The sequence below is a fragment of the Nicotiana attenuata genome, chromosome 1 (genome assembly GCF_001879085.1).
Source record: "Nicotiana attenuata strain UT chromosome 1, NIATTr2, whole genome shotgun sequence".
Lineage (NCBI taxonomy): Eukaryota > Viridiplantae > Streptophyta > Magnoliopsida > Solanales > Solanaceae > Nicotiana > Nicotiana attenuata.
The window spans coordinates 30,843,817-30,855,605 of record NC_031989.1 but is presented as its reverse complement, the minus strand read 5'-3'; the positions used below and the strand labels follow the sequence as shown (position 1 = coordinate 30,855,605).

General features: G+C 40.5%; 1 protein-coding gene across 1 annotated transcript; it reads right to left on the bottom strand.

Annotated features, from left to right (window-relative positions):
- LOC109234580 (uncharacterized mitochondrial protein AtMg00810-like) lies at positions 7,723-8,964 on the bottom strand. The gene is made up of 2 exons (XM_019400631.1): positions 8,901-8,964; positions 7,723-8,408 (listed from the first exon to the last, which is right to left on the bottom strand). The coding sequence occupies exons 1-2, from the start codon at positions 8,962-8,964 to the stop codon at positions 7,723-7,725; spliced, it is 750 nt and encodes a 249-aa protein (XP_019256176.1).

Below are 11,789 nucleotides of genomic sequence, written 5' to 3'. Positions count from 1 at the left end.
CTTGTCACGACCCTAAACCCAAACCCGGTCGTGATGGCGCCTCTCGTGAAGACAAGGCCAGCCGACACATTTCCAATTCGAAGTTAAACAGCTAAACATCAATACAATAGGCTAAAACATGATTTAATAATACTAAACAGCGGATAATATCATAACAAGGCGGAAGTACAACCCAAACACAGCCCAAACCGGGGTGTCACTAGTCATGAGCATCTACTAAGTCTAACTACCACTAACAAAGCCTTAAATTGTACTCAGTACAGTCTAATAGAATGAAGAGCGAGAAAGCAGTGCTGCGAACGCCGGCAGCTACCTTGCTAACTCCACTGACAACTGCCACCAAGCTCAGAAAATACCTGAATCTGCACACAAGGTGCAGGGAGTAAAATGAGTACTGCCAACTCAGTGAGTAATAATCATAAATAAAGACTGAGCGATAAGAAATCACGAAAAGAGCATCAACATGCTGTATAGAAGCAGTTTCAAAAAACCAGTAAGAAAGCAATGAAGCTGTAAAATCCTTTAAAACATCTTAACTCAGTTCATACTCTTTTGAAAATAACTTTTTCAACAGTTGTGCAAATGAATATAGGACAACTAGTGCAGATACACACAGAAATCCGCCCCTCGGGCACAAATACACAATTAAGCAAGTAAATGACAGGCAAACAAGAAAGATAAGAACATAAGGTTCGCCCCTCGGGTACAATATCAACAAATCCGCCCCTCAGGCAATATCTCATATCACACTGGGTATCCGCGCTCACTGGGGGTGTACAGACTTCTGGAGGGGCCCCTTACAGCCCAAGCGCAATATCAATCCATCTAGTGGCATCATAAACAGGTCCTCGACCTCGTATCAATATCAAGCCACCTCGTGGCGTACAATCTCAGGCCCTCGGCCTCATAATCAAATCAGTGTATCACCGCTGTGATGTGCAGCCCGATCCCAAAGATATGTATCACCGCTGCGGCGTGCAGCCCGATCCCAAAAGATATCCTCACAACACAGGCCCTCGGCCTTACTCAGTAGAAAATCACATAAGCCTCTCGGGCAATACTAAAACAGTATTTCTCAGCCCAAAACATCATTTAAATATCATTTGAGTATTAAAACAGAGTAAACATGGCTGAGTTTTTGAAAAACAGTGGAAATAACATGACTGAGTTCATGTATAAAGTCAAAACAGTGAGGAGACATCAACAACAATCCCTGAAGGGTTTAAATAATTGGCACGAAGCCCAAAGATGGTATTCAGCCCAAATAATGATGATAGCAAATAGATTTCAATCAAATACGCAGTAAAATCATCAATCGGGACGGACCAAGTCACAATCCCCAATAGTGCACGACCCCACGCTCGCCATTAAGCGTGTGCCTCACCTCAATATAGCACTACGATGTGCAAATCCGGGGTTTCAAACCCTCAGAACATCATTTACAATCATTACTCATCTCGAACCGGCTAAATCTCTAGCTCGCGACGCCTTTGCCCCTCGAATTGGCCTCCACGCGCGTCAAATCTATCCAAAATCAGAACGAATACGTCATAATATGCTAAGGGAACAATGCCCAAGCGAAAACAATCGAAAATACCAAAAATCCCGAAGATAGCAAAACCCGAGCCCTGGGCCCACTTCTTGAAACTCAGAAATTTTTACACAAATAGGTTCCTTATCTCCCCACGAGTTCATACATACCATAAACATCAAAATCCGTCCACAAATGACCCTTCAAATCCCAAATTAAAGGTCCAAAATTCCATGCCCTAGTTCTTCCATATTTAGCTTAAGTTTCCATGATTTTTTAGGTAGATTTCACAATAGAATCGAGTTTTAAGTCCAAAAATCTTACCACACATCGTTTCCCCTTGAATCCCTCTTTAATCTCCTTCAAAAAGCTCTCAAAATGATCAACTATGGGTGAAAATAGACCCAAAATCGCGGACAAGACAACTTAAAAACATTCTGCCCAGGCCTGACTTTCCTTCTTCGCGAATGCGGTCAAGCCCTCGCGTTCGCGAAGCACAAATTTGCGTTGACCAGATTTTTCCTCTACGCGAACGCGATACACCCATCGCGAACGTGATGCTTCCTCCTCCTACACCTCCGTGAACGCGAAACCCCTTACGCAAACGCGAAGAACAAAGACCTTGGGCCCCTCAGACCCGAAATTACTCTACGCGATCGCGAACCCCATCTCGTGAACGCGAAGGCTAAATCTTGGCCTTCCTCAATTCCTTCTTCGCGAACGCGAGGCTCCTCTTGCGAACACGAAGAGATAATTCTCTGCAACACCTGATCAGATTTTCTGCAACTTCCAAACTCCAAAAATGACCCGAATGACCATCCGAAACTCACCCGAGGCCCCCGGGACCACAACCAAAAGCACCAACACATCCTAAAACCTTATTCAAACTTGCTCCAATCCTCAAAACACCTCCAACAACATCAAATTACCCAAAACACATCGGATTCAAGCCTAAGTTTCTAAAAACCTTCCGAAATACGCTTTCGATCTAAAACCCAACCAAAACACGTCCGAATGACCTGAAATTTTGCACACACATCCCAAATGACACAACGAAGCTACTACAACTCTCGAAATTCCATTCTGACCCCTGGATCAAAATCTCGCCTATCAACCGAAAATCGCCAAAATATCAACTTCGCCAATTCAAGCCTAATTCTACTCCGGACCTACAAAACCCATTTCGATCACACTCCCAAGTCATAAATCACCTCCCGAAGCTAATCAAACCATTGGAACTCACATCCGAGCCCTCTAACACATAAGTTAACGTCCGGTTGACTTTTCCAACTCAAACCTTCTTAAAAGAGACTAAGTGTCTCCAACTTTACCAAAACCACTCCGGATTCAATCCAACCAACCCGACACCTCGAAACACGGATAAAAAATACATAAGGAAGCAGAAATGGGGGAAACAAAGCGGTAACTCATGAGACGACTGGCTGGGTCGTCACATCGGGTTCTCAGCATTTGGTGTGGTGGTACTGGTGAGCTTGCAGTACAACTCTCTCATTTGAGTCATTTTCATGATTTGAGTACGTTCAGATTGTTGCTTATTGGTGCGCGGATTGCACGAGTTGTGGCTTTAGATTGTATTGACGTGTCATGTCATCGGTGTAGTTGTGTTGGAATTAGATGAGATTGTTGGATCTAGAATGAATACAAACGGATTCGGTTTCAGGGCGTTGGAGTGAAATATTCGGCTCAGAAAATTTTCTATGGTCCTTGTTAAAGGAGAAGTGGCTTCCCAAATGGTTGATCTAGGGAGTGGTTATGACTTCCTATGTGTTTCATTTATCATTGGCAGTATAAGGAAGTGTTGGAATGAGGCTTTATTTGATAAAAGGCTTATTATTGAAATTCGGATGTTTTGAGCAACTGCTGTGATTAAAAGTTATCGCTACAAGTATTTGAGTTATGTGGTATGTCTTGTAATTGCACCTGAGGTTGCAGGTATGGGTTATTACAGTTTTTTCGGGCTTATTCAGAGTATAAATTTGAGATTCTAATCTTGTAGAGGATTTCAGAAGTGGAAATGTGGTTCTAAGGTTTATGGGCTAGGCTGGATTGCGAAATTTCAGTTACATTGTGTTGTCGGACCTATATGAGATAGGGTGACACGTGATCACCCCCGGGTATCTGCATGGTAAGGGTATACAACGACTTGTCGACTTTTGGAACAACTATGGGCACGTTCGAGGACGAACGTTTGTTTAAGTGGGGGAGGATGTAACGACCTGACCGGTCGTTTTTAGCTTTTGCACTTCGCACGCCAGTTCTCAAGCATGATTAGCCCCGTATTATGTATTGTGACTTATGTAAATTGTCGGTTGTAGTTTTCAGGATAATTGGAATTTATTTGGAAGAACAGTTCTCAGTTTCAAGCTTAAAATTTAAAAGGTTGACCAAGTTTTTATGAGTTGGTTAGCTACATTAGGTGATTTGGGACTTAGGAGCGTGATCGGAATGTATTTTAGAGGTCCGTGGAAGGTTTAGGCTTGAATTGGCGAAATTGAAATTTTGGCATTTTCCGGTTGATAGGTGAGATTTTGATATAAGGGTCGGAAGGAAATTCCGAAAGTTGGAGTAGGTCCGTTGTGTCATTTGTGACGTGTGTGCAAAATTTCAGGTCATTCGGACGAGGTTTGATAGACTTTTTGATCGAAAGCGGAATTTGGAATTTTTTGGAGTTCTTAGGCTTGAATCCGATGTGAATTTGGTGTTTTGAGCGTTCCGAAGGTTGGAACAAGTTTGAATGATGTTATGGGATATGTTTTCATGGTTGGTTGAGGTCCCGAGGGCCTCGGGTGAGTTTCGGGTGGTTAACGGATCAATTTTTGGACTTTGGACTTGGTAGTTTTGCTGGTTTTTGTTAAAGAGATTTTTGTTCATCACGTTCGCGGAGGGTGCGTCGTATTCGGCGAAGGGTGTTTTGTGTGATGATGATTTTTTTCTACGCGTTCGCGAAGGTGAGGACGCGAACGTGAAGGTGAAGGCAACATGTGCATCACGGATGCGTGATTGGGGTCGCGTTCGCGAAGAGGAGTGAGGTCGCTGGGCACCCCAGGCCCTTGAGCTATGCGTTCGTGAGATATTATCGCGTTCGCGAAAGGATGGAATGGCGAAGCATCGCGTTCGCGTGGCAACGTCCGTGTTCGCGAAAGGAAAAGTGGAGAGGCAGTGAATTTGGTCTACGCGAACGCGAGAGGGCGGTCGCGTTCGCGAAGAAGGAAATTTTACCTGGGGCAGAATGTGTTAAAGTGGGTTCCGCGACTTTTGGTCTATTATCCTCCATTGTTGAACGATTTTTGGAGCTTTTGAGAAGGATTGAAGAGGGAATCGAAGGGAAACACTTGGAGGTAAGATTTTTTAACTCTATACTCAATCCTAATGTGATTTCGACCTAATTAATCATGGAATTTGTGGAATTTAAGACAAAAAAACTGGAAGTTAGGGCTTGGAAATTGGAGACCTAAATATAGGAATTTGAGGGGTCATTTGTGGTCGGATGTTGATGTATTTGATATGTATGAACTCGTGAGAATGTAAGGATTCCATTGATGTTAATTTTGTCGGATTACAAGACGTGGGCCCGGGGGCCGGGTTTGACCAATTTCGGGATTTTTGGTATAAATTGGATATATTCGACTGGGCTTTGTTCCCTTAGCATATTTTGATTGTATAAATCTGTATTTGGTTTGATTTGGAGCGTTTGGAGACCGATTCGAGAGGCTAAGGCATCGCGGGCTAGAGTTTGGACCGGATTGATGTTAGTAATGATTGTAAATATTGTTCTGAGGGTATTAAACCCCGGATTTCAAATTGTTATGCTACTTTGAGGTGACACACACGCTAGATGACGAGCGTGTGGTCGTGCACCGTTGGGGATTGTGACTTGGTCCATCCCGTACGACTATTAAGTCGCGTATTTTACTTGAAAACTATTGATATTGCCATATTTTGGAAGATATTATTGTGTTTGGGGATAAATGCCGTGTTTGAGCCTTGTGCCGAGTGTTTGGACCCTTAGGGGCTTTTACTACTATTTTACCTCACTATTTTGGTTAACGTTTACACTCAGTCATGCTATTTTCTTACTGTTTTCAAAACTCGATTTTATTCACTCCTTTTGATTTCATAAATGATTTTGAGCCGAGTACTTGTTTTACTGTCAGCCCGAGGGGCTTGAGTGAGATCTGACTAAGTGAGGCCGAGGGCCTGTGTTGTGAGGATATCATGGGATCGGGCTGCGTGCCGCATCATGTGGTACCGAATTATGATATATGAGAGGCCGAGGGCCTGATTTATTGTGCCACGAGGTGGCTTGTGATTGATATGCGGCCGAGAGCCTATTTGATTATGCCACGAGATGGCTTGATATTGCGCTTGGGCTGTAAGGGGCCCGTCCTGGAGTCTGTACACCCCCAGTGAGCGCGGGTACCTAGTGTGTGTGATGTGTTGTAGCCCGAGGGGCTGTTGCTGTTTCATATTGAATCCCGAGGGGCTGTTCTTGATCTATGTTGCCCGAGGGGAGGTTCTTGATTCATGTTATGCCCGAGGGGCTGATTACGAGTGATTGTGAGGTAGCCCGAGGCGCTGGTTCTATTGATATTATGCTCGAGGGCGGTTTATGGTACATGTTTTGCCCGAGGGACTGTTTACGTTTCTATCATTTTTACTCACTGTTTTTATCACTCGTTTGAAACTATTGAAAGTTGTTTTAAAAAGTTTTTTACTTAAATTGAGCATGATTTACGAAGTAAATTATTTCTGTACTGTTTTGGAAATGTACTTCATTTGCTGTAGCGTTACGACGTGGCTTACGTGTTTTCTTACTACTCAGCTTTCATTTACTTTTATTACTTACTGAATTGGTGTACTCACATTACTCCCTGCACCTTGTGTGCAGATTCAAGTATTATTTAGATTCACGTATTATTTTGAACCCGGTAGCGGGTGTTGATTGGTCAGTGGCAGAGTCATCGGAGTTAGTAAGGTAGCTGCCCGGCGTTCGCAACACTGTTTTTCTCCCTCTTGTCATCCTTAGACTGTATTGAGTACATTTTTAGACTCTTAGTTCTATTCAGACCTTAGTAGATGCTCGTGACTTGTGACACCCCGATGTCGTGCTTGTGTATTTATTTCGCATTGTTCATTTAGACTTACATTACGATATATATCTGATTAATTAAAGGCTTAAAAGTGATTGTTATTGATTAAATGGTTAATTCGTGAGTTTGTCGGCTGGCCTAGTTTCACGATAGGCGCCATCACGACCGGGTCGGTTTTAGAGTCGTGACACTTACATACCATGAACAATCAAGAAGAACGAATTAAGAAATATTAGGAGTGTTGACTGTTGGTTCAAATAATCTATGTCAGCAACTATTATTTATTTTTATGCTCCATTCGCCGAATTCTGAATGGATTTTCTTACTGATTTTTTGGCGGTCTTTCTTCATGTTCTCTATACGGATTCTGCGCATGATGGGAGTTTTAGCAAGAGTACATATAGACTTTTAGCCTGGTGTTTGGAGATAATTTAATAATTATTTATGTTGCTCGTTTACCTTTTACATGTAATTGATATATTTGCTTATTTTGTCTTTGAATTGGTACCTTAAGTTGTAAAATTACATGATTTCATAATCTAATATAATCTTCTGTTGTAATTCAATGTAAAAGGAATATAGAATTGATATGGAGCAGATGAAGTACAGAGGAGAATCTAGAGAGGAAGAGAATGTATCTGCTTGTATTGAAAGAATGAAAACCGTGTGTTTATATAGAGCTTAACGTCTCTTTATATAGTATCACTAACTACCTAATTAACTGATAATCTAACTAACTTAACAACTAACAACCTAATGAGAAATGACTAAGATACCCCTTTATACTTTAACACTCCCCCTTAAGCTAGATGGTGTGAAAATGTTTAAGACACCTAGCTTGGAGTAAGTATTCATGTTGAACCAAACTAAGACCTTTTGTAAGAAGATCAGCCGGCTGATCTTTTGTTGCAATATACTTGGTAGTTACCAAGCTTTGTTGAATTTTTTCTCTTACAAAGTGGCAATCTATTTCTATGTGCTTGGTTCTTTCGTGATAAACAGGATTTACAGCTATTTGAATAGCTGCTTTACTGTCACAGTATATCTCAACTGGTAGCTTGATATCTGCATCCACTTCTTTCAGTTACCCAATAGCCAAATTAACTCTGCTATACTAGTTGCTAGGCTTCTGTACTCAGCTTCTGCTGAGCTCTTAGACAGTGTGGTTTGCTTCTTAGATTTCCATGAGACTAGGGAATCTCCTATCTTAATTAAGAAACCTGTTACTGACCTTCTGGTAAGTGGACAAGAAGCCCAATCTGCATCACAGTATGCAGTAATAGTGTTACTGGATTTGCTTGACAGTAGTATCCCTTGTCCTGGTTGATTCTTTATATATCTTACAACCCTCAAAGCTGCATCCATGTGAGATTTCTTGGGTTGTTGAAGGAATTGACTGAGTGTTTGAACACCAAATGATATGTCAGGTCTTGTTACATTTAGATATAACAGTTTGCCAATGAGTCTTTGATAGGCTTGCTGATTAGTGAGAGGATCTTCTGATTTGACACCCTTTCCAACATGTTCATCATACAAATTTGATGTGAGCTTCATGTTGGTGTCTATAGGAGTTACTGCAGGTTTAGCTGCTAATAATCCAGCTTCAAATATAAGTTCTATTGCATATTTTCTTTGATGCGTGAAGATTCCATGTTTAGACCTTGCAAATTCTATACCTAAAAAATATTTCAATTCTCCCAGATCTTTCATCTTGAAGGCTTTCTGCAGTAACTGTTTGGTTTCTTCAATTAGTTTCAAACTATCTCCTGTAATTAACATATCATCAACATAGACTAACACCATTACACTTCCCACACTTGTCCTTTTGATAAACAGAGAATTATCAAATTGACTTTGTTTAAACTGAAACTTCAGCAACGCTTCAGATTGCTTTGCATTCCATTGCCTTGGTGCTTGTTTAAGCCCATACAAGGATTTGGTAAGTCTGCATACTTGTTTGTTCTCCCCCTAGCTTGAAAATCCTTGAGGTAAATCCATGTATATTTCATCATGAAGGTCTCCTTGAAGAAAGGCATTATACACATCCATTTGGTGTATATGCCACTGTTTTACTGCTGCTAGAGCCAAGATAGTCCTAACAATCATCATTTTCACCACATGTGAAAATGTTTCTTGATAATCAATTCCTTCTTGTTGACCATACCTCTTTGCTACTAATCTATCCTTAAGCCTTTCAATTTCACCTGTAGCTTTGTATTTGACTTTGTAAATCCATTTACACCCTATAGATTTCTTACCTTCTGGCAGTGTAACCACATCCCAGGTCTTATTTTTTTCAAGTGCCTTTATTTCTTCATTCATTGCTTCCACCCATCTAGGATCTTTTACTGCTTCTGAATAGTTTGTAGGCTCAATAACAGAAGAGAAGTACCCACATAGGCTTGATATTTAGCTGATAGTTGATCATATCCTAGGTACTTGTTTTATTGCGTAGGGCTCATCTTTATGAATATTCAATGATACAAAATATTTCATCCATATTGGTGGATTTTTGTCTCTTGTTGATTTTCTGACATTCAGCTGTTGAGTTTGGACCAACTCTTGTATTTGTTGATCTGCAGTTATTTGTTCTGATTGTTCAGAAGGTAATTGAACATCTGTGACCGGTCAAGAACATATATTTGTATTTGTTGCTGATGATTCTTGTGTTGTAGGCATTTCATACTCTTGATTATGCTATTCTGATGTAGTGTCTGTTGTGAGCACGTGTTTTTTTCCTCGCATGAATTACTCCTACAGAATTCTTAGATTTAGGTTTTTCCTTTTAATTATTTGATTTTAGGAATTAATTGCATAATTTTCATGTTTATTTGCATTACTGTGTGCATTTTCAATTTAACATAAACTCATAAAAAATACAAAAAATACGCATTGCATTTGCATTTAGAATTTAATATATTAGTAATTAGGATTTCACAAAAAAATACAAAAAAAAAATCACAAAAAATTGAGTTATTTTTGCTTTGTTTAATTTTTAGCTTTGAATTTGGTTAGATTTCCTTTAAATTTAGTATTTAATTAATTGTGTCAATTATTAATTAGATTGCGTAGGTTAATTTAGTTTTTATAATTAATTTAGACTTTTAGTTTTGATTTGAAAAGAAAAAAAAAGAAAATCGAAAGAAATTGAGTCTCTTATTTTTAAAGACCCAAATTTTCGGCCAATCTCTTATTTAATCCCCCAGCCCAATCAATTACCCTGTTACCCGTCCCAAATCAGCCCATACCCGCCTAGAACCCGGTCCAACCCCCCTCCCCCCCTTTTCCTCCTAAACGACCCCGTTTCTTGTCCGTAAATCCCAGCCCTTGATTTCCCGTGATCCAACGGACAGGAACTGGGGGTCTCTTTAATATAAGAGTGTCCAAACATCGCCCCTACCCCCTCACTCATCTCTCATCTCCCTCACCAGAAGACCCCTGTAACGCCACCATCCGCCGTCGCCGAAAATCGCCTCACGCCGGCGGCGAGTCTCCGATTAACCCCATTTTTGCACCATAGTTTCCTCTCCTCTCCCTCATACCCATGCCACCATTTGTTTCTCTCAAATCCCAGTGGAAGCCCTCAAAATCCCCAAACCCTAGGGCGCTGCCATTGATTCTCCGCCATGTCTGGCGGCGCCACCTCCGTTTCTCACAAAAACGACACCACAGGTTCTCCTCCACTCCCACATCACAAATCCACACCCCTTTTCCCTCGAATCAAACCCGAATTGCTTGAATATTCGAATGAAGATCGGAGCAAAAATCCTAACCTCTCTAAATTCCACCAAAATCACACCCTAGGACCGTCCTCTCTCCCTAATGCTAAATCCGCACCTTGAATCCTTCGAACCCCCCAGGAGCCGGTCGAATCTTAAATCAAAATAAACCCCTGATACCCAGAAGATCTCTGGTTCGTTTCTGCTTAGAGATTGGGATCCGTTTCGAGGTTACTCGTGTGTTCTTATTAAGAACACATGATTAATATCGCAATGGGCCAGAAAATCCAAAGAAGTGGAAGCTTTGTCCTTTCTTGCATGTGTTGATGTCCCTGTAGGTATTTCTTTTCATTTTTTTTCTTTGTCAGTTTATTTTCTCCACTTTTCTTTTGTTTCGCTTTCCAATGTTATCTGTTTCTTCCCTTTTCTTTTGAATCTTGCAGTTTTATTAGTTCAGAGTGTTATCTACATACATGTTAGCTTGTTAAGAAGTTTTTTTTAAGTAATCTGTTAAAAATTTAATTCAAATTCCCCTAAGTGTTTAGTTGCATCAATTGGAATTAGTTGAAATTTGATTCTGCTGATTTCAATTTTCAGAATTTAAGTCTGTTTATGTTTTGGGCTTGATGTATAGCTCTGGGTTCTTTGAGTCATCTGTGGCCCAATTTAAAAAGGCCCAGCTGTTCCTGAGCCCAACCTTGTTTGGTAGTTTAGTTAATTTTCAGGGCTTTTAAGGGTAATATGGGTAATTTAAGTTAGAGAATCTTGCAGTAACAGAATAGGAAGCCCCTAGAAGCTTCTAGTGTGGGGTTCTAATTTCAATTTCAGGCTTTTAGGGAGGATAACTTGGAAAACAAGTCATAAATTGAGGGACCTAAGGGGTAAAATAAGACCTTAAGGTTGCCCTACTTTTTTTTGCCTATAAAGGCATCCTTTCCTTGCTATTGAAGTCAGATTTTAGAGCCTACAGATTTTAGAAGCCTAAGAGATTTTAGAGAGCAAAAAAGATTTTAGAGACTGCAGAGATTAGGGGAGCCTACAGACTTTATTTTCTACTATTCTATCAAATTATTTCTCTAATTTTTAAAGTTTCCAACTCCTGAAACAATTACTGAGCAATTGAAGGTTAAGATGGCTTGATTTTGGTTGGTTTGCAAGAGTTTTGGTTCAATTGTGGTTTGTTTGTGATTACTGAACATTGTTTTGAAAGTCTTGGTGTTTCGAACCTGTTTCAAAATCAATTTTCTTTGGTTGATTTCTGGGCTAACTCTATTGCTGATCATTGGTGCTGCTTGCTCATATCTCCTTTTGCTTTTTCTCTTCAAATTCCAGGTACATATTCTGAGCTGCCCTGATGTAGCTCTCAATTTGGGAATGAAAATAAAAGCTATGCATGACTTCTCGTGTTGATATGTGTTCATTTGGTTC